Genomic DNA, 24,190 nt, shown 5'->3' on the forward strand with positions numbered 1-24,190 from the left:
ATGACAAATTTTGCACATTTTTTGTATTTCCCGGGCTGACTGCCATGGTGAAAAAATACCCTTCTAAACATTTTGACCAGTACGGCTGTTACGGAATGGCTGTGTCAGTGAAGCACACGACGAAGGATGATTCCAGGAAATAGTCTTTTAATTAAAACCCATAAGGAACAGGAAGAGAAACTCCAATACAAGCATCCAACAAAGGCTGCGTTCCAGTCCAAAATTGTCATGCCCTTCACTCGCTAACTTACCTCCGCCTCGTTCACTCGGATGTACGTCATTGCTTACGTTGCATGAGTGCCCACTACTGGCGGAACCTTTGCAATAGGCTGAATTGGAACTTGCTAAGCCCTTGATCACTTAGAATCCACTATGGGGTTGATTTATTATTATTTTTTTTCCCTTACAAAATTGTTTAATGCAGCAGAGTTGTTGAATTAAAAAAAAAAAAGAAAAAAAATTATATATCAGAGTTGTTTGTGGTGGGGAAAATTAAACGCAATATGCGTTGACGTCACAATCGTGTTGCATTGTGGTAAATGGAGCTGCCTGAAGTGTACACATGAAGTAGACTCACTCCCTCAGTCAAAATCGAGGGAGCGAGGGTCTGACCATATAAACTTCCCTCGTCCACTTCACGAAGTGGAACGCACTTCAAAATGGCGGCAGGGATTCCCACGAGGGGAAGTGCTTAGGGAAGTTTGCTGCATGTCTAAAAGTGGACTGGAACGCAGCCAAAGACGACGACAGACAACTAGACAGTACAAGACTAAGACTTAAATACACAGGTGACAGGGAGGAACTGATTGACAAGATAATTGAGACACAGCTGAACCAAAAGAACTAATGAGGAGGGTTACCATGGCAACAAATGAATGGCGGGAAACTGAACAAAAGAAACAAAGAATAGAGTCCAAAAACAAACAGACGTGTAACATTGGCTCACATGAGATAAAAACTTTTCATTTTGGTGCCATTGGCCAATTTCCTGACACAATAGCTGGTTTTAGAAGCAGTTAAATTAAATGTTCTGGCTGAGTTATTACATTTTGCAGACATGCAATAGTTGTGATGTCCCATAGAACAGTTGCAGTTTAGAGAATGTTAAGACTGTTAAAAAGAAAATGAATCAAAGCGATTGAGGAAGAAAACTGTTCAAAGAGTTGCTGCAGATTTTTTTTTTTTTATGGAAACCATGATACAGGATTCTTTGATTAATAGAATAAATAAATAAAAAAATAAAAAAACATTATATATATATATATATATATATATATATAGTACCAGTCAAAAGTTTGGAAACATTACTATTTTTAATGTTTTTGAAAAAAGTCTCTTATGCTCATCAAGCCTGCAGTTAAAAAAAAAAAAAAAAAAAAAAAAAAAAACAGTAATTATTATGAAATATTATTACAATTTAAAATAATGGTTCTCTTTTTTAATTTATTTTAAAATGTAATTTATTTTTGTGATGCAAAGCTGAATTTTCATCAGCAAGTACTCCAGTCTTTGGTGTCTTATGATCCTTCAGAAATCATTCTAATATGATGATTTGATACTCAGTTATTATCAATGATGGAAACAGTTGTGCTGTTTAATATATTTTTTTGGAATACTTTTTTCAGGATTCATTGATGAGTAAAACGTTAACAGCATTTATTCATAAAAACAGCATTTATTCAAAATAAAAACATTTCTAACAATATAAATCGTTACCATCACCTTTTATCAATTTAACACATTCTTGTTGAATTAAAGTACTAATTTCTTAAAAAAAAAATAGTTATTGTCCCCAAACTTTTGAACGGTAGTGTATATTGTTACAAAAGATTTCTATTCTAAATAAATACAGTTCTTTTTAACTTTTTATTCATCAAATAATCCTGAAAAAAGTATCTCAGGTTATAAAAAAAATATTAAGCAGCACAACTGTTTCCAACATTGATCATAAATCAGCATATTAGAATGATTTCTGAAGGATCATAAGACACCAAAGACTGGAGTACTTGCTGATGAAAATTCAGCTTTGCATCACAAAAATAAATTACATTTTAAAGTATATTAAAAAAGAGAACCATTATTTTAAATTGTAATAATATTTCATAATATTACTGTTTTTTTTTTTTGTTGTTGTTTTTTTTTTTTAACTGCAGGCTTGATGAGCATAAGAGACTTCTTTCAAAAACTTTAAAAATAGTAATGTTTCCAAACTTTTGACTGGTACTGTATATATAAAATTATATGTAATTCTGATAGGGAATAATTCGAATTTTATAACTAATAAATTCAACTATTTACTAAACATTGGTGTTTCTTATTATAATGTTGTTGGCACCATTTTATAAAAACAAGCTGCATTACAGTGATTTTACCATTTAGGAATCCTTTACCCATAGTACAATCACAGTAATGCATGGCCTTGAGTTGCTTATTGCTTAAGTAAATGATAATGGGAGTCATAAAATGATGGTATAAATCAAAATACATTGTGTTATCATTAGAAATGATCAATGTCCTCAAAACTGTCAAATTAATTAAAAATAGTCAGTCAAAGAAAAGAGTCAATTGAAGAAAACATGTACAAATAAACTCGAACATCTGGGCAAAACAATCCTTTTAAACAGATTAGCAGATGGACACAGACAGACAGTCACACCAGTGTGTGCTTCATGCCATAAAACAGAATTAAACACAGCTCTGCCAATAAGAGCAAGAGACAAGATTTAGACTGAATGGCCATATGCTGTGTGTGTGTGTGTCTGTGTGTGTGTGATGAAGAGAAATTATGAAAGATAGATTGTAAAACCTGAAGAAGGATAGTAAAGTGGAAAATCATTTACAGTGTGTGGACAGTCAGTGTGCAAAACAACTTAGCAAACAATAAACATACTATGTAATGTCTTTATAAAAGTATAAAAATGCAAAACGTTTGTGTGAGGGTTACAGTAGGTCTTTAGTATATGGGACAGAAAATTGTATTAGTTCAGTGTGTGTGTGTGTGTGTGTGTGTGTGCGTGCGTGTGCGTGTGCACGTGCGTGTCAGGTGTTTTTTGTAACTCTTTTAGTAGGAGAAATTGTAACTCTTTTAAATGTTAAATTTGATTACCGTGTTTAAAATCTGACGGAGCGTAAATTATCAGCCTGTAAATGGTGATGTTGATTTACACACATCTCATTAATTTACTCATAGCAAATGTGAACATGCATAGATCTATAACCAGTAACTTACTGCAGGACTCACAAACGTTATTTTGAAAGTTGGAGTGCAGTTTCTCAGTCTCGGAAACAAACTCTTTAACAATGTGTCTGTGTGTGTGTGTGTTGGAAGCTGTTGGGCCTCTGCTTCCTGAGGTCTTGTTGCCATGGCGTTGTGACTCATGGTGCAGGGTGATTATTTCATAGCTTCTAGCCAAGAGAACAAGCTTACACACTCTGAAATCACTCTCTCACACATATATAGACTTACACATATAACGGACACACCCTGGGCAACATGTCAGAGCAGTGGAGAAATGCTTATATAGAGTTAAGGAGTTAATGTCAACTGCCAAATGCAGGATGGGTGGATGGATAGATGGATGGATATTGTAAAAAGATAGATAGATAGATAGATAGATAGATAGATAGATAGATAGATAGATAGATAGATAGATAGATAGATAGATAGATAGATAGATAGATAGATAGATAGATAGATAGATAGATAGATAGATAGATAGATAGATAGATAGATAGATAGATAGATAGATAGATAGATAGATAGATAGATAGATAGATAGATAGATAGATAGATAGATAGATAGATAGATAGATAGATAGATAGATAGATAGATAGATAGATAGATAGATGGACGGACGGACGGACGGACGGATATTGTAAAATGATAGATAGATAGATAGATAGATAGATAGATAGATAGATAGATAGATAGATAGATAGATAGATAGATGATGGATGGATGGATGGATGGATGGATGGATGGACGGACGGACGGATGGATTTTGTGATAGATAGATAGATAGATAGATAGATAGATAGATAGATAGATAGATAGATAGATAGATAGATAGATAGATAGATAGATAGATAGATAGATAGATAGATAGATAGATAGATAGATAGATAGATAGATAGATGGATGGATGGATGGATGGATGGATGGATGGATGGATGGATGGATGGATGGATGGATGGATGGATGGATGGATGGATGGATGGATGGATGGATGGATGGATGGATGGATGGATGGATGGATGGATGGATGGATGGATGGATGGACGGACGGACGGACGGACGGACGGACGGACGGACGGATGGATATTGTAAAATGATAGATAACCTAACATGCATGTGTGTTCATTGGTGTTCCAGAATGTGCCTCATATGTGTCCCTTCCATGTCCTTGGAGAAATACATTGTACCTGGCAATGTGCAAAACTCTCTCTCACACACACACACACACACACACACACACACACACACACACACACACACACCTGGGCTGGGTTGAGGGATGCCCAGATGGTCGCTGGCAGAGATGTGGTTAAAATGCTAAAGGCCCGGTGGCATTATACACACAAACTGCTACAATTTGGGGCATGATTTATAATAAGAAGGCACAGAGTTGTCTTCATATACTATCCATCTCAGCCGCTCTGCAGTTTTTGGTCACTTAATAAGCCGTCAGGTGCACTGAGTAGTGTATGTCTGCATGTGGCTTTATCTGTGTGATGGTGTATGAAAGAGGCTGCACGGTGTAAATGAATGGTGTGTGTGGTTATTTCTTGGAGCACCATCATGCCTCAAGTCATTAAGACTGCGGATATGCCGTTTGTGTGTGTGTGTGTGTGTGTGTGTGAGTATGCGGCCTCATTAGTGCTATATGTAAATGAGTTGGCTCGAGTCCAGAGGGGTCACAGACACCACTACACAAAATAAAGACTGAAGATGTCACAAGTGTGTGTATGAGAAGACTGATGTTCTTCAGTATTTTCGTGTGTGAGATGTTTGTCAGCAGTGGCATTGAGATACTCAGACAGCTCAGAGAGAGTTAATCATTGAGAATATGAAGGATACACAGTAAACCACATTGCTTTCTTTTAAGATCAGTTTTCAGTGTTATTTTATGATTATTTTAATTTTTTTATTTAGTGTTGCTTTTTTTTCAGCACTGCTTTCCCCCCAATTTTCTAGAATATTTCTGAATTTAAAAAAAAAATCTGCTTTTGAGATATTTCAAGGTTTTAATATCTAAAACATTTCATTTCAATCTACCGTACTACTATACAGAGTAACCTTGTATTACAGACAGATTTTGAACACACACAGGCACACACTCACACACAAAATGTCTCTTTTCTCTATGTCTATTCAGTTCAGCACATGTTGTTTTTATTCTCTCACTCAATTCCCTCATTCACATCATTCTTTCTTTCTTTTCTACATCTGTTATGTATGTGTTTATTTTATTTTGGCCATGCATAAAAAGGGACATTATGTTTTTCCTTTAGGCCAGAGAGGAGGAGGGCGTTCCGAAGCACAGCTTGTCCAAAGACACGCCCAGACTTGTCCTCAAGACAAACAGCGATGTGCTTGTAAGATATAAACCATTTAACACCCCAAAATTAGAGATGTAGAAACAGCATATGCACATTGATTAAATGATTTAGAAAAATTGTGTGATTGTGACCATGTCTGAAAGTCTTAAGTCATAATTTTGAAATATGGTGAAAACAAAACTTTTGACCTGTTTGTTTTTGTATTGTGACATTATTTTATTAAGTATTGCAGTAATATTAAAATCCTAGCCAATACTGATAAACCAATAATTATTGTAATGTTATGGCTGTCATTTTAAATGCTACAGATTACAAATAATATATACAGTATAAAAAATGACATGAATTTTTACAATTTATATTTACCAGTGATATTAAATGAGTGCTTTTAAAGATAATTTTCAATATCAGTACCTATAATAATAGGTATTATAGGTCAGATATCATTCGTTAGTCAATATTGTGATGAGATATATCATACCAATCATATCAACTTTACGGCAATTATCATTATTAATGTATATATATATTTTTTTTGCATTACAGTGATGAGAATAATGTCACAATCAAAAACATGACGACTCTAAAATAACTTCTTAATGTGGTTGTTATATTTTGGAGTGAGATATGACCCAGAAATTTCTTGCCATTATTTTATAGTGCAAAAACAGCATCGCAAAAATTGTTTTAGCTTCTGTTGATTAAGACTTAGCACTTGACTGGTCATATCACACATATCTGCTTATCTATTTTATTAGCTGTAAAATCAGTTTGTTATACATCTCTGACATTCCATTTTTCATGTTTTTATTTAAACATTGTCAATCTGCATTGAATGTTACTGTTTGCCACATGAATGGACAAGTGGGATATGTGCATGTGTGTGTGTATAAAATCAGCATACGGCTGGTCGAGAACATTCTGGGGACAGAGGGTGTGTGTGATGCGAAAAGAAAAGCATTAGCACGGAAACTTCCTTTCTAACATTGAGTTTGCAGCCGTACGTTAGCAGGTAATTACAGTAAAAGAGCGTACAGCTTCTCGCAGCATGGTCACGGACATCGGCTTAACGGCTACAGCAGAAGTAAATGACAGTAATTACCTCTCAACCATGTTAGAGAGAGAGAGAGAGAGACAGAAAGGCAAAATAAGGGTGAGTGAAAGATTAAGAGAAAGAGAGAGAGAGAGAGAGAGAGAGAGAGAGAAAAGAAGTCCATTAGGGTAATGTGCAGTAAAATTTCTCTTAGAGAGCCGTGACTCGTTAAGTGGTCTCCATCTGTCTCGCTTTTTAAACTCAGGAAATATGAAAATCATTTATAATTGAGAATATCCAGGCTCGCCTTGAGCTGTTTTGTGCTTGTTAACTGGCATGGTTAGAGCTTCCATATTTAAAACTTAAAACTTCATTAGAACATCACATGGATTCATGAATGAGTGGCGTCTGTCAGCCCCAGCTTCTTTCATATCAAGCCGATTTCAGAAAGGTTGGAATACTAAGTATGTAAGATTTGTGTGTAGACAGTCTGCCATATTGATTTGATCTCCTCAGGTGCTGTACGTCGTGGATTCTTAAACTAAAAAAAATGAATTAATTTGAACTAATTTTATTAATCAGTATTTTACAGTAAAAATATCTAAACATCCTAAAAAAACATAAATGTTGTCGCGAAGCAAAGTCTTATAATAAGACTTTTCAGAGAATAATATAGCTCGAAGTTTCACAACTTATTTTAGACAAAAACCTCATTGTAATATAGAAAAAAAAACTATTCGTGGGGTCAAAAATATAAATAAATAATTCAATATATATTTTATCTGAAAAGTCTTATTTTATGCACTCATCTAAAGTAAATTAATTTTGTTTTAAGAATCTTTTTTGGGTTTTGTGTCTGAATGTGTTACTGTGTGTGAATATGTGACCATGTCTCGTCCAAGCCAGTGATTTCACATGATCCAGCTTTCCCTTCCTTCCTTTTCTCTTTCTCTCTCTCTCTTTATCTGTGTGATGAATGTCCATCATTGACAGTAGTGGCATATGATAAATGCCTTCATTATCTTCAGTGGAACTCTGGCTTTGGCAGTCAATTCACCAGTCTTAAGAGCAATCTCTGTCTCTGCAGTCCGCTCAGGCAGGCCTGGGGCAAATCATTTTCAGATTCCAAAAAGCATTGTTGGTTTTAAAATTAAAGGCGTAAGGTTGCCAACGCATTAGTAAACGGTACACACTTTTGAACACCACACATATCAAAATAAGCAGGCATAGGAGTTTGTAGCTATTAGATTTCTATTGTGTTCAGCGTGTGTGGAGTTACAGGATTAGATTAAGAAGTGTAATTTTGTTTCTACTTGATTTTGGGGCAGATTCACCACTGCAGCACTTTAGCATGCAGTGTTTTAGTGCAAAACATGCCTGTTTTCTATAATAATTTGACTTATAATGGATAGCTATACCTAGCACTTAGAACCGACTCACAAGATGGAGAATTTCAAGTATTTGAGTGTGTTTGCACCATTACTTAATCTGCATAAATCTTTAGGTGAATTGGAAGCCAAAAAACCCCCCTCAAAAAGTGCATGCAAATAATCAACGTAATTCATTCTCTGTAAATTCCCTCTTCTGTCTGCAGTTAGTTGTGTCGCCAGGTCTGTCTGTGTCTACTTTGTCTGTCTTTTTGACAAGCCAATGTTTGCAAACCTCTTTCTATGTACTCTACTCGCCAGGCCTGAGGCAAATTTTTGTCTATCTGCACTCAACTACTTCAACTGACCTCCTCTCTGGAGATTAACAGCCTTACCAACTCCAAGACACTTTTGTTGAATGGTTAGACAGACAAAACTATCCTGGCAGAAAGAGTGTCAGAGAAAAAGTGGTTAATCATTTAGTACTTTCTTATTGGATATTCATGGCTATGTTCATCTTTCTATGGTGTGTATATCCCCCTGTTAAATTACTCTATTCTTTGTCTTAGCAGAACACATCATATCCTTTAATTACCCAGAGTTCCATCTCCCTTTCTATTCTGTCGCACTCATACATGCTCACGCAAACCAGGTTTAAGCCCCTCGTTCCTGTCTATCTCAGTCTGTTGTCACTGTCTTTCTCAGTTAGTGTCACATGCTGTGCCACAGATACACACTCACACACACACACACACACACACACTCAGAATCCACATGCATAATTGCCCCTTGAAGGGAAAACCTTTTAGTCGTAGCTGTCAGTTTGACCCTGCAGCTTGCCTTAGGCAGCTGACTCCTGACATGTTGTAATGAGTGTGTCTGTGTATGAGGATGTATGTGTTAAAAAAACAAAAAAAACAAAGACATTGTGTTAGGAAGAGTTAGAGAACGTTAATCAGAGAAAAAACTAAAAAGAAATCATTTTTAAAATTACACTCTCCTTTAGCATTTTTATATTTATTATATTATTTTATTTCATATTTATTTATTAATTAAATATTTAACTGCAATATTATTTCATTATGATGATTTATTTTATAATTCATATATTTTTTATTATAAAATTACTTTTGTAATCTGTGAGAGATGATCATCTGATTCCCTAAACCCTATAATCTTACAAAGATCTGACACTTTACAAAACACACACTTCACATACTGCGTTCTAAGTGGCTCTCTTAGTCATAAAGAAGGACAGCCATACTCTTTTAATGATGCCTTAGTCCATGGAGAGTGTTTAGATTAGAATTTGTATACTTTAAAATAGACATTGTGAATAATTAAGCTCTAGTTTACATTGTTCACTTTGCGGTTGTTCATGTTACAGGTCTGCGATTGGTGCAAACACATCCGCCACACTAAGGAATACCTGGATTTTGGAGCGGGTGAGAGGCGGCTTCAATTCTGCAGTGCAAAGTGTCTGAACCAATATAAGATGGACATATTCTATAAAGAGACTCAGGCCGCACTGCCAGGGGGTCTGTGTAACCCTCCTCTCCCCACGAGTGATACGAAATCAGAGAGTGGAGGAGGTGTACAGCTCCTTACACCTGAGTCCTGGAGTGCACCTCTAAGCGAGCTCCGCAGTCGTAGGGTGCCTTCACCAGGGGGTGCCACCACTGTAGCCGGACCTTCTGGATCCACGTCGGGGTCACCATCTGAAACCGGAACTGTGTGTTCCTCCTCGTCCTCGTCATCCTCGTCTTCATCATATACGAAAATCCCCACTCCACGGCCACACGAAAGCCCTGCATTACCGCCACACCCTCAACCACATATAGCAGGTTTACATCCAGCTCTGGGTATGCCTCCTGGTAGCCCGCCGATGGTCATGACACCCCGTGGCCCGGTCCCTCTCCCTCTCTTTATGGAGCACCAGATGATGCAGCAGATGCGGCCTCCGTTCTTACGTCCCCCAGGCCCAAACAGCCCTCATTCCAATCCCATGATTCCTGGCATTGGGCCGCCACCACCTCCTCGGACTTTGGGTCCTCCATCAAGCCCCATGCACCGCCCACTCCTTTCCCCCCATTTACACCCGTCCTCCAACCCAAACCTTTCTGGGAACCCTACAGGTATGATGCCCCCTCACCATGCCGGCCACATGCCAGGCTTGCCTTTCCCCCCAGTTAACATGATGTCAGCTGGACCCATCCCAGTTCCGCCCATTATGAATTTTGGCATGCCTTCTCTGGCCCCCTTAGTGCCACCACCAACATTATTAGTGCCCTATCCAGTGATTGTGCCATTACCAGTCCCCATACCCATTCCGGTGCCCATACCGTTCAGTCCGCAGGCATCAGGTGACCGACCAGGAAATGACAGAACACTTCCGAATGCTGCAAGCGAGCGGAGCTATTCAAAAGCACCGCGGTCATTTTCTCCCGGCTCCTCCAGAGGGGAAGAAAGGGACTTTCACAAAGACCCTCCCACCTCAGATACACTCTCACCGGGATTTTCCAAACAGATGGACCAGGGTAGGACAAACATGGCTGATCTGTTGGTTAAAACAGAAAACTCTGGTAACAAAAGCTCTGGACACTCCCATAAAGACACACCAGCAGACGGAGTCATTGATCTAACGACCAGTTGGCGTTCCCGACAACAGCTAGTGATCCAGAGGGCTGTATCCTGCGTGCAGGTAAAAGCAGAGCCCGGGTTAAGCCCACCACCTGCACTTTTAAGTGAAACTGAGGTGGATGGGTCAGCCAGTTCTAGCATAGGGACGATAGAAGATAACATCAGAGACAGAAATGCTGAAAGCCCATTGGCTAGTGTGGCTCTGCCTTGTGCTGACCCGTCCTTCTGCAGCGGCACGCCACCACTTTCTCAACCAATCACGTGCAGCGCCTCCACTGTTTCTAGCAACACCACCACATCTAAAACTGAGCCTGCCTCTGCTACTCCCTGCAATGTGATCGTTAACGGGAGCTGTAACGTGCCTCCAGCAGAGAGTTCGATCAGAACGCCTTCGCTAGAGCAGCGCCCTCTGGTGGACCCCTGCCGCAGGACTGCTGCTGTGTGCGACGAGCCTGCGGGCGCAGATCTAGAAGGAGAGGACCTGAAAGAGAACAGCTGCTTGGCCACAGAAAGAGACTTGGCAGGTAAGAGAAGCTCAAATGACCAGTCTGCCATTACAGCAGGAACAGGGGAGGACAAACCTCAGAGCCCTGAAGATGACCCATCTGGTGAGGACCATGCTTATGCCCTGCCCCTAATGCCCAAACCTGGCTGTGTCATTCAGCCCGTGCCCAAACCTGCTGACAAAACTGCTGCCATCTTGCCCTGTGGCTTGACAGCCCCATTAACGGGAACTGTTCCAATGGAAATGGAGCCTCCGCTGAAGAGAAGGTGTCTGCGTATCCGCAATCAGAACAAGTGAAATAGAGGACAGGTGAGAAGCAGATTTTGTCAACTTTCTTAGTAGTCAGAAGTTTTCGTCTTTTTTCACACTATGATTGCTGTCAAATATGTCTGTGCTTTGTTACAAATTAGTTTTAAAGGAATAGTTTACACACACACACAAAACTATTTAAATTTTTACATCACCCATGTTGCAAAACTGTATAATTTTCTTCTGTAAAAGACAAAAGCATGATATGAATATTGTAGTTTATTGATTATTCCATGCAATTAAACAAGGAATTGGCGCTTTCAAATGGATGCAAGCAGGAAGCAAAAGCACCACAAAAGTATCACAAAAAAGTCCATGGCTGTATCCGAAATCGCATACTTCCCTATAGTAGGCGAAAAATGTATTCCTTAAAAAAAGATCTTACTGACTTTAAACTTTTCAATAGTATTATGCATATAGTCTATACAATAACTTTGTGTTATGGACAGAGCAAACCGTTACATTATAATATGTTATAAATCAACATTATTATACAATACATGGGAAATATTCCACTTAAGCGGGTTATTAACCGTCAGTCAGTTGAACCCAAGAAGTGTATCAGTCAGATTAATGAATTAGGCATTTAGTCTAGATCAACTGATTCATTGTTCAATACTCTATCCCTTTAATACTCTGATAACGCTTACATTTATCTTTGAATTGTTCCTTTAGCCCCACGAACCATTCAAACTTGATAAAAAAAGACCAATAAGTCTGAATGCAATAATTTACCTATCACTACCTCTTCTCTCTTTAATTTTCCCCACCTCTCTTTCATAGATGTTAACATCTCACCAAAGGGAAAAAGAGGACTGCACTACAGCAGAGACCATCAGCTGTCCACAGGCTCCACAATTCAGCCAATCAAGATGTCAGCCTTGTTTTCTCCACCTTTCCAAACCCTCACATACACGTTCTGACTTGATATGCACAAAGATCATCCGGATTGGACAGAAGTCAGCTCCGTCTCCACCCCTTTCGGCTAAACAAAGACTGACACAAAGTGTTAACCTGGGAAGTAGATTGGCTGTGATGTTTGACCTCACTTGCGATGTCTTCGGGCATAGTCTGTTCTCAGTCTGCTTGTTCTTGTCCTCTTCACTCGACCCTCCATCCATGTCTTGTTGTTGAGAAGATTTTCCCCCTACTGGTTGGAGGCGGCATTGCAGTGCACGTCAATGGTGTACATATATAGATTTCAAAGAGGGCGGAGCTTAAGACAAACACAATAGGTCTGCCAGGCTGCCAATCAAACATGCTCATGAATATCTGAAATTGGAACTGGGCCTGTTAAATCCTGCCACAGATGGATGGACCAGTTTTCTGCTTTGCCTGTGCATTCAAAGAAGTTCGGTTTAATCTGTCTGCACGTTTGTGGTCTGATGCTAGCGATTCAATAGCTTCAGTTAGAAAGACTAATACAGATGCAGAGCCGCTTTAAAAGATGGACAGAAAACTCTCTGAAAAGTCTCTCCACTCAAATCTTTCTCTCGCTCTCCCCCTCACTTCCTCTGACTATGCGTATCAGTATCTGCAACACCAGCAAAACACTCTGTAGTCTTTCTTAACCTCTTTCCTTTCTGTCCTTTCTGAGGGAGAGGTGTTTCGGAACTGGACACCAAAAAAAAATGACAGGAAGAGAGAAACGTACACAACCTGGAGGGAGTACAAAAATCACAGCGCGAGCACAAAAACAGAAGGATGGAGTGAACTTTCATTTCATCGCTGGGAAGATGCTGGAAAGTCATCCACCGTTGGAGGAGAAAACTAGAAGATAAGTAGTCTGTACTACTGGAGAAACGTGTTTGTGGATTGTTTGCTGGTTTATTGTGAACCAATGAAAATTAATTTACTCATCGATTTGACTTGAGGATTACAGGGTACAGACCTCACCAAGCATTTTGGCGAACTGTTAAAATGGCTGCTAGCTTTGTGGCCATTGGCTTGGAGACTGTCCCACCCAGTCTGTTCCATCACAGAAATGATCATTGCCATGCCGCATGGCTCAACCAAGAGTCTGTCTAACACTGCTGGTGGGTTGTGTACACACTGCCCTGATGTATCAGATGGCTGGATTGAAATCAGTGTCCACAGGGGCATTTGGGTTGGATTTCTCATTATTTATCATTGTCCATCATATTGCGGTGCTCTTATTTAAGAAAAATCCCTCCTGGGTTTCCTATCAGAATACAATCAAAACCAGTGGAGAGGTCAGTAAGTGTTTCGGGGCAGCAGTGAGCTGGTGTCAAGGGTGCATTCCTGAGGTTCATTTGTGTTTTTTTTATGCTTTATTTCTTTTGCCAAATCCCAATCAGTGCTAAATTATGTTCATCACTTCCTTTCCAGCTACGGTTACAGGAACAGTTCAGTTAGTTCCAAGGTGCCCTTAGTGTAGAGTTCACTTACACCAGATGCCAAGAACATTTTGCTTAAATGTGGACTGACTGAGTTGGCTAGGTGGACATAGAGCCAAAAGGATTTTAGTTACATAGAGTACTGTAAGATCCGAATGCAGGGTTAGCACCTAAATGCACAGGTTATTTGTTTTGACTAAAGTGGAGGAGTGAACCTTAAAGCCGCGCGCGCGTGTGTGTGTGTGTGTGTGTGTGTGTGTGTGTGTGTGTGTGTGTGTGTGTGTGTGGGAGAAGGTGTATCAAATTTCTGGCCAAAACAGAGTTCAGTTTGACAAAACATTCAAGTTTGCCAATTTATTTTGGGAGAAGGTCTAAAATTCAAGTAAAAAATATGTCATGCAAGGTGATAGAAATCACAATGAGGATAAAAACAAATGACACAGATCAAACACACACTCTCTGGCGATTTGACAATACGGTAACACTTTACAATAAGGTTCATTAGTTAATATTAATGTAACATGAACTAACAATGAGCAATACATTTGTTACAGTATTTATTCATCTTTGTTAATATTAGTCAATAAAAATACAGCTGTTCATTGTTTGTTCATGTTAGTTCACAGTGCATTAACTAATGTTAACAAATACAACATTTGATTTTAATAACGTATAAGTAAATGTTGGAATGCTGAAGAAGTTTTGTTCATTCTTAGTTCATGTTAATTAAGGTAGTTAACTAATGTTAACTAATGAACCTTATTGCAAAGTGTTATCGACAATACTTATCGACAAAAAAATTCAATTATACATGAAAAGAGGAATAAGACCTAAATGTTTCCCTTTCTATTTAAACAATTTTCAGTTTTTTTCCTTGTCTTTTGTCTTTGTTTTGTTTACTTTTTTATGTTCTTTTTTATTTTAACTGGCCAACACTGATCCAAATCCCCCTCTCTTGCCTTCAACCTTTACCACTTCTCTCTCCCTCTTTTCCCCTCTCTTTTTTTTTTTGCTCTCTGCTCTTGGACGATGTACAAAGAGGAGTGCAATCCTACCCTATCCCTCTGTACTTTTTGCAGCAGGATTCAGTTTCACAGTGGTATATTTTTTTAAGAGTGGGCTCAGAGGTCTAATTGTGACTGGTTAGAGTAAGGACTTGATTTCTCTCTGGGGTTTGTATGTGGCGGAGTCTCATTCCAGTGTCAGATTTAAACACACACACATTCCTGTGTCAGATTTATTTAGTCAGTCCTGATACGGCTGGCTGACCCTATACTTCTGGATTGAGGTGTTACAGAGAACAGATTGATAAAAAAGGGCGAAATGTCAGCAAAGCACAAATACACACACCCAAAGTGCACGGTCAATCTCTGTGTTTGTTGTGTTTATGTAAGCGCAAGGGAGAAACAGTGAATCTCGGTGTTGATCTGTGTGTGCGGTGAAACCAAACGTACATTACATGTCTGGATTGGTCGTGAGGAGCCAGCAACAGCATCATATGTCGCTCTCATTATTGACTCAAATTTCCTCGCTTTTTCCCCCCTCTCTCTCCTTCTCCTCTTTCATACTGAGCCCTTTTACTTCTCCCTTCTTATTTGATTTCTTTTACTTCTCTAAGTAATTATTTATTAAGTTAGTATTTCAAATATTCCATAGTGTACTATACCTATGGAAGCCTGTTTTAATCTTAGAGTAAAAAAAAAAAAAAAAATGTAATTGTGAGAGTTTAAAATAAGAACATAAATCACATTGTGAGAAATGAAGTCACACTGTGGGATATAAAGTCACAATTATGAGAATGAATCGCAATTGCTAGATTGAGGGGGTATTTACACGACACCAGTTTTACGGCGTTTTGGGAGCCTGAAAACACCAACTTTTGAAAACTGGTTTCAAAGTGCGAGTTTTTGAAAACGATACCGTTATTGTGCCCGTGTTAACTACAAAAACGCGCATTTGTGAAAACGGTGACGTCATGCACAATGCGTATTATGTGTTCAAACTATAGTTGTTCTTTAAAAAGTGACATCGCCAACTACTGGCCTGGCAGTATAATACAGTTGTTAGTAGTTTTCGCGGTTCCATGTGAATGGGGATCGTTGTCATCTGTACGCAAAAAAACGCAAAGGTACATCGGTGTCGTGTAAACGTACCCATAATCACATTGTGAGATACAAAGTCACATTGTAAGTCTCATTTGCAAGACATAAAGTCTCGATTGTAAGATACACAGTAGCAATGTAGCAAATTCAAAGTTGCGATGGCAAGATAGTCACATTGTTAGATTTAAAATTAGAAAGTTGTAATTACCTTTTTTTTTTTTTTTTACTCTAATATCCAGATGTCCTGAAAAAAAAATAAGGCTGATTGAATTATTCACTCTGAACTATACAATTTTATTCCCATTTTCAAACTTCTATAATGATTTGCTCTTAAAAGAAGCTCAGATGTTGATTGATAGGGTGTATGAAGGACAATTTAAGGTCACATCTTAAAGAAATCACTCTTCGTATAGCTGCAAACACCACCCAAATACCCATTACTGCTTATCTCACAGACACGAAATATAATTTTTTATCACTTCCCTGTGTGTGTGTGTGTGCGCATGTGTGCGTGTGTGACCTTGCTGTTGAAACCAGAGCAGCACAGACTGGGCTGGGACAGATATAGCCCTGAAACCCAACACTGTTGTAGTGTCTGCGGTCCCACGCAGACAAGACAATGACACCAGCAAAACGCGCGTGTGTGTCTGTGTGTGTGGGACATAGCAGATGAAGCTGTCCTTGACAACAGCAGGGAGACACTGTGAGTGTATGTGTGTATTGCATGGAAGAGATAGTCACTGCACTTATGGTAAATACTGTAAAACTGTGTCAACTATTATAAATGGCCACAAAAAAAATATTGAACCATTTTTATTTGCTGTCCTGCGCTTTCTAAATGACATGTGATCCTGAGTTTTCAGAGTGAGAAATATTCAGTGTGTCCATTATAGGGTTGCCAGATCATTCTAAAAAAATAATAATCTCAACCCGGTCTGATAAATCAAGCCCAAAATGTATTTCACAAAATTACACTACCGTTCAAAAGTTTGAGATTGATTTAAAATTTAATTTATTCCTGTGATGGCAAAGCTGGATTTTCAGCATCATTACTTAAGTCTTCAGTGTCACATGATCCTTCAGAAATGAAAAATAAGCAGGGGTTTTTTTTGTGAAAAACGACAAAACATGGGAGGAAAACAACTTGGAGTGCACTGCAAAGAGTTGTTGGAGATATTTAACAACTGCTACTAGTGGTCAGGTCACACTTTCATGTAAATAAATACAAGAATCTGGAAATGAACCCAAAACAATTGCCATATTTGTAAGTGACTTTAAAAAAAAACCCAGACATGGCAACATTGGTCCACCAGAGGGAAGTGAAGTGTGCTCTGTCAACAAGAGCAAAGCAGGACGGATGAGAGACTCAATGAGTTAAAATGAACTGAAATAACAAACCATAGAGCTTGAGTGCAATACTGTAATCCAAGAGCGTTTCAAAGGATTTTCATGAGAGGCGCCTGTTTTAGAGGCCAAAGTGTCTTTCAGTCCCGAGGCTGGGTACACAAAGAGCATTTGGCTTTTTCATTCACCAAAATTAGTGAGTTCGAAATGTTTGGAGGGCTTCTGCTTAATCAGACGGGGGGAACATGAGCACTGCTGTGGTGAAAGATCAGCCACATGCACAGTAACAAGATGGAGACGTGGAAACTCGCACACCCCAACTCAAATACCAGCAAAACCAATCAATCAGTGCATCCCTCATCGAGCAGTGTTAAACAACTCAAACAAAACAACAATCACAGCAATGTCAGCTCCAACTGGAATAACCGAGAGGCAGCTTAGATGTGAGTTTTCATCTTATACAGGACGTGACAAAGGGGTCAGTAATATCACAACCTGTTTTCCCATCATTCCTGTCGGCGGTATTAAGAGGATGGCTTTGACAACAGCCAGAATTATGCAACAACAAAATCTTATTTCTGCACTCTGTGTGAGAGGCACTATGTCTGTGTAAAATAACAAGAGCGAACTGCAGTTTCTAAGGAGTTTAAACTTTTTTGAGGCGAACATTTGAGCTGCCTTAATTATTCTTTGTGCTCTGTAATTAACAAAGCCTGCTTGTTTTAAAAAAAACACTTTGTAAACAAACACACACACACACACACACACACACACACACACACATGAATAATAAAATCAACTTTGTTATCTGGCTAGTATGGATGTATAGATGCTTTGTCTGTCCTGTATGAATCTGAGATTTTGTTAAATTTGCCCTCCCTCACTCGTCCCACCCTTTATCACCCCGAAACCTTGTACATTTCCCCTTGTTGTTGTTTCTCAATCTTTTTTGTGTACTTGCAGAACATTTTATAGTATTATTTATTACTGGCAAGCCTTTGCATTTGCAAATAATAAAAAGCGAGAGAGATGGTTCTTTGAACAGGGTAGCAAGAGGCAGCAAAGCTGCTCAATGAAAAGTATGTCTTTGATTTTTTTTTTTTTTTTTTTTTTTTTAAATTAAGGAAATGCAAGAAAAAAAGATAAACTTGTCTTTTGATTATGAAGTTGTTATAAAACTTGTTGCTTTAAAATGTATCATTTTTGTGTTGTAACAGTATTTGTTTAACCCAGTGAATTGCTTATTAAAAACAAATAAATAGAGGCACACTTCAATTCTCGTTTCTCCAAGAATGCTCTTCATTTTTATTCTGAATGCTTATTTCATTCATTTTTGTCATTCTCAAACAATGTTGACTTTGTAGCTTGAACAATTGCTTGATTTATTCATGGCAACAATAGCATCACAAAACACCACTGAGCCGACTAAAATCAATACAATATGACATTCATTTGTTTTAATTCAATAACACGAACATGAACAGAAACAGAACTCGTTTTAAAAACAAACACAACAAGCTGTAACACAACGACCAACAACCAAAGACAAGTGTAACAAAAATGAGGTAAATCATTGTTCACATTTGAATCTAAGAATGATTCCCCTTTTCAGCATTAATATATATGCAGTAACAGTCAAAAGTTTGGAAACATTACTATTTTTAATGTTTTTGAAAGAAGACTCTTCATCAACCCTGCATTTATTTTATTAAAAATACAGAAAGAAATTGTGAAATATTATTACATTTTAAAATAATGGTTTTCTATTTTAATATACTTTAAAATATCATTTATTTCTGTGATGCAAAGCTAAATTTACAGCATCATTACTCCAGTCTTCAGTGCATGATCCTTCAGAAATCATTAAAATGCTGATTTATTATCAATGTTGGAAAGAGTTGTAATTAATTGAATAAATTCTATTTTAAAGTATATTAAGACAGAATATATAAGATCATATATATATATATATATATATATATATATATATATATATAGCCTATGTATATATATATATATTATTTTATTTTATTTTTATTGTTTTCACACTCGTTAGACCTTACACTACTTAACCCGGGGAAAATAAAGTGAGTAGGTCAATTTAAATATCTGCAAAACATAACAGTCAAAAAAAAAAAAAAAAATTATAGTGTTTATTATCATGTTTGGTTGTGTAATTGTACCTTTTAAATGGGAATTCCTGATCATTTTTAATCTTTTTTTAATGAAGGAATATTTGTCACCATACTTGTTGCGAATGGCCCAGCTATTCAGTTGAATTGAAGGTAAGTGCAATCAATCAATCAATCATCACATCACCATCACTCTTCTTCTTCTTCTTCTTCTTCTTTTATTGGCGGTTGGCATACCATTTTGGTGCATTACCGCCACCAACTGTTTGGGGTGTGGAGCTTCAATGCAGATTTCTACTAACATGTATTATAATAAATAAAAAAAAATAAAAAAAAAAATAATAATAATAATAATAATAATAAAAAAAAATAAAAAAAATAATAATAGTAGATATATATTCTTGTTATTCTTAAATTCGATCAAATAGGTCTGTTTCTTTAAGATATCTCATGATAGCTGGCCATGCTGATGGTTTTGATGTAGAAAAGGAAAGTAAACCCTCTACTGATAAATGAGTGAAACCTAATTCTTTAACTTGTTCTAACAGTATGATTCGTTCTGTTCTGTATGCTTCACATTCTATTAATATATGCTCTACCGTTTCTCTCCTGTCACAATTAATGCATAGTCCTGTTGCGTGTTTCCCTAAACGATTGAGATTATGATTAAGACCTGTGTGTCCAATTCTTAGTCTTGTGATAACAGATTCCCCCCTTCGTGTCCAACCACCCTGCCTTCTTGTTTTCACTTGTTTCTGTATTTTATATAAAAAACGACCTTTTGTCTCATTTTCCCATTGTTCTTGCCATAACCTATTGATTCTTGTTTTAATGATACATTTAATTTCCATTTTACTTAATGGAACTGTCCATTGTATATCTGACTTGAGAGTCTTCTTAGCCAAACGATCAGCTTCTTCATTACCCTCTATTTCAACGTGAGATGGGACCCACATAAAACACACTGTAATATTAAGATTTTGTAATCTATATAAACTATGAAAGATTTCATAAATCAAGTCAGGTCTACAAACAGATTTGCAATTTGCAATACTTATTAATGATGCCATAGAGTCTGAACATATAATATATTGATTAGGCCCAACCTCCTCTATCCATGTGAGTGCTAGTAAAATAGCTAAAAGCTCCACAGTGTACACTGCTAAATGATCTGAAGTTCTTTTTAAAATTGATTTCTGAAAATGTGGTATATACACTGCTGCTCCTGTCTTTCCTGTACTTGGGTCTTTTGATCCGTCTGTAAATATTTGAATACTATCATTATAATTGATACCTAGATATTGTTTTACCAAATCATTTATCACACCATATTCCTTGTATTGTTTTAACATATTTGCGATTTCTAGATCCACAACTGGTAATGGAAATATCCAAGGAGGAATAACAGGTAACGCCACTGTACAACTGTAATTTAATTCAACAAGTCCCAATTTCTCAGCTTGACTGTTTCCCACCCATCCAAAACTGTTAAATTGCTTCCTTCCATGTTCCCAACATGCATTCAACACTGGTTTGGTTGGATGACCCTGCTTATGTCCCTGCAAATTTACCCAATATACCATGGCAAGCTGAAGACGTCTAAGGGATAAAGGCATCTCCCCTACCTCCACCTGGAGAGCTGGAATTGACGAAGTCTTGAATGCACCAATACATAGGCGGAGAGCTTGTGTTTGGACCAGTTCGAGCTTTTGTAAATGAGATTTTGCAGCTGAGCTAAATGCAATGCATGCATAATCAAATGTTGATCTAATTAAGGCAATATAAATATGTTTAAGAGAATTCATACTAGCACCCCAACCACTTCCTACCAGGCATCTCATAACATTAACTGCCTTTTTACATTTAGTAACATTTCTCTGTATATGATCTCCAAATGTCAGCTTATGATCCATCCATACACCTAAAAACCTTATATTTTGTACCTGTTTATCACCATCACTCTCAGGAACAAGCTGAAGTGGTGAGCTACGGGCGCTGTGGAGGATCAAATCTCGCGCGCTGATGTGTGCGGAAGTGCCGTTGATTCAGATGCTAACAGCTGGTCAACGCTTCGTGCCAGAATCCAAGAAGCGGATAATTAAAGGACCAGAAGTTTACAGAGATGGACGGTAACTTGACGCTGAATTTGGCCAACTTCAGCACTCTGTTCGTGTGTATGGTGCTGAAGTTCCCGCAGATATTCGTGCTGCTGCGGGCCAGAACGAGCGCTGGAGTCAGTTTGAACAGTCTTCTGCTGGAGCTGGTCGGGTAAGAACTTCACTGACAGACAGTAGATTGAAATCAATCTTTTAATGACGTTTTAATGATGCATGAAAGGCTAGACGCAGACATCTAGAATGAGCTGCATCAAAGTGCCATTGATGTGGTCGTGGCATATTTATTTCTTTGAATGCAGACATTGAATGGAAAAAATCCAATTGTATTTTTGTCATATGCACAACTTTAGTGTGTGTATGTGTGTGTTTAGGTTTCTAGTGTTCATGTCCTATCAGATGTACTATGACTACCCACCCCTCACATACCTGGAGTATCCCATCCTCATTGCACAAGGTGAGACAACATTCTGATGCTTGTTCACAAGTGAGACTGGATTCTGAGTGCTTATGTTCAAGCTTGTGTGTTCACAGATGTCATTGTGCTCCTGTTGATTCTGCACTACAACAGAAACCTGAAGCACAGCCTCATATACGCAGCACTGTATCCTTCAAGCCCACATTGTCAGGTTATGCTATTTTTCTGGACACAGAGTGAAAAAAAAACAAAATCAATAATGTCCCAATAACATTCAAAACCTGCCTGATTTAAAATATTTAATGTAGGCTATATAGTTTTCCATCTCCTTAACTGCAAGAATCAGGTTTGTGGGTGGGTGGCAGCTTCTTACAGTACAGAAGTGGGTGATTGATCTGGCCATGGTGAGAACATGCAATTACTGCTTCATATGAATTTGCATTAGTGTCAGATTTACACTTGATCTTAATTTGAACATAATAGGTTGAGATTAAAGGAAAAGCGTCTTTTTGCATCATTATAGTATTAAACAGAATTGAATAAATTACTCGTAACAAATTGAATGTTGTCCAGTCCAGGCATGCAATAAATAAATAGAGAGAGAGAGAGAGATTACATTTAGTGACACAGAAATTCTACACTTCTCACTTCTGTAATATTGTATGATAATTTTATACAAGTTTGGGGTCGGTAACATTTCTTAATGTCACGGAGACTTCATTTATTTGATGAAAAATGCAGAAAAAACAGTATTATAGTGAAATATTATTAAAATAAAATAATTGTTTTCTATTTGAACATATTTTTTAAAACATAATATTCCTGTGGTGATGACAAAGCTGAATTTTCAGAAGTCTCACATGATCCTTCAGAAATCATTTTGATATGCCAATTTGCTGCCCAAGAAACATTTATTATTATTATTATTATTATTATTATTATTAATGTCGAAAACAGTTGTGCTGTTTAATGCTTTTTGGGAAACCGTTATATATTTCAGAATATTTCAAAAGAACAGCACTTATTTGAAATCGAAATGTCTTTACTGATAAATTTAATGCAATTTCTTTAAAATCTTACTGTCCCAAAAACTGTTGAACGGCATTATTTATTTAAAAACAACAACACAACATACGAGCTTTCTCTGTTTTTGCCGTTCTCTCTCAGAGTCTGTGCACATTCATCAGCGCCAGCAGTAAACTGGCACAGCTTCAGTGTCTGTGGCGCTCGAAGGACTCTGGGCAGGTCAGCACTCTCACCTGGGGTCTGGCCACATACACATGCATGGGTAAGTGACACACACACACACAGAAATGAAGCACTTCTCCATGTTGATATTGAGTGTTTGCTCTCTTTGTCAGCGCGGATCTTCACCACCGTCATCACCACAGCAGACACACAAGGTCAGTAAGAGCTCAAGTGTTGATTGTTTGGTTAAGATGTCATCTTTACCTTTCCTCTCTTTCTCCTCCAGTCCTCATTCGGTTTGTCGTCATGACCGTTCTGAACATGTGGGTCACGGTTACAGTCATCTACTACAAACCCCATGCTATAAAACAGGATTAAGACTGTATTCTTTATGTGTGGGGTTGGAGGTTTTTTAAAGAGATGAACTGGCTTCAGGTCAGTTGCTATTGGATGCAGCACTTTCTATATGGCAATGCAAAGGATGTTGAGATTTACTGACTGGGTGAGTATGTACTACAACCAAAAAAAAACTTTTTATCATAATGCTTTCCATATGATTTAATTAGTGCTTGCAAGGCACCATTCATACTTTCTTGTAGAGAATTTGAATCTAAGGTGTGCTAATCTATTTTTGTACATTTAATACTAAATTATTACATTTTGAAAATATCCAATTTTAAATGCAACAGTGATGACAATATTTGCATATTGAATTGCAATATCTTTTTTCATATATCTATTTGGATACTTTGATTCTTCTGTTCAGCTTAAACTTTTCTACACTTCTGTTTTTCTGCCTTGCAAGCACTGGTATTTTCTTCAGGACATGCAAATCTAGTTTGTTTTGAGATGTGGCCGGGGCAGAGTCATTTTCTTCTTTTCGGTATAATTGCTTTGAATTTCGGATGTGAATGTTGTGGAAACCAAATTGATGAATTACATGTCACGTCAGAAGTCTGACCAAATAGTGTTATGAAACAGTGCATGCGTTCCTAATATCCTCCCGAGTCTTCCATTGTTAATACTTCTGTTTCCAGTAAGGTTTCTTACCTGAACTGTTGTTTCAAGTTCCTGCATTTGTACATTTTCAGATATACTGTAATGGTTTTTAAGTTAGTAGT

The 24,190-nt window shown here is 37.7% G+C and overlaps 2 protein-coding genes across 4 annotated transcripts in view; both read left to right on the forward strand.

Moving 5' to 3' along the window:
- sobpa (sine oculis binding protein homolog a) overlaps positions 1-13,037 on the forward strand; it is a 34,585-nt gene extending 21,548 nt beyond the window's left edge. Inside the window, exons 7-9 of one of the 2 annotated variants that reach the window (XM_084392420.1) lie at positions 5,513-5,596; positions 9,348-11,414; positions 12,198-13,037. In XM_084392420.1, coding sequence (XP_084248546.1) covers positions 5,513-5,596; positions 9,348-11,402 — 2,139 coding nt within the window. In that variant the 3' untranslated portion in view covers positions 11,403-11,414; positions 12,198-13,037. The remainder of the gene's footprint in view (positions 1-5,512; positions 5,597-9,347; positions 11,415-12,197) is intronic. The other variant, XM_084392421.1, reaches the window with a different exon arrangement.
- An 8,273-nt stretch (positions 13,038-21,310) lies between these two features.
- The window catches only part of slc66a3 (solute carrier family 66 member 3), a 3,156-nt gene continuing 276 nt past the window's right edge, over positions 21,311-24,190 (forward strand). The window contains exons 1-7 of one of the 2 annotated variants that reach the window (XR_014625549.1): positions 21,311-21,617; positions 21,838-21,920; positions 21,998-22,067; positions 22,228-22,285; positions 23,049-23,169; positions 23,243-23,284; positions 23,356-23,571. Coding sequence is in view for 1 of the 2 variants with exons in the window: in XM_084390719.1 (XP_084246845.1) it covers positions 21,472-21,617; positions 21,838-21,920; positions 21,998-22,067; positions 22,228-22,285; positions 23,049-23,169; positions 23,243-23,284; positions 23,356-23,447 (612 nt within the window). In the remaining variant the exon portion in view is untranslated. Of the gene's footprint in view, positions 21,618-21,837; positions 21,921-21,997; positions 22,068-22,227; positions 22,286-23,048; positions 23,170-23,242; positions 23,285-23,355 lie in introns of both variants that reach the window. The other variant, XM_084390719.1, reaches the window with a different exon arrangement.

This window comes from Rutilus rutilus (assembly GCF_951802725.1).
Source record: "Rutilus rutilus genome assembly, chromosome: 20".
NCBI classification, from domain to species: Eukaryota; Metazoa; Chordata; class Actinopteri; order Cypriniformes; family Leuciscidae; genus Rutilus; species Rutilus rutilus.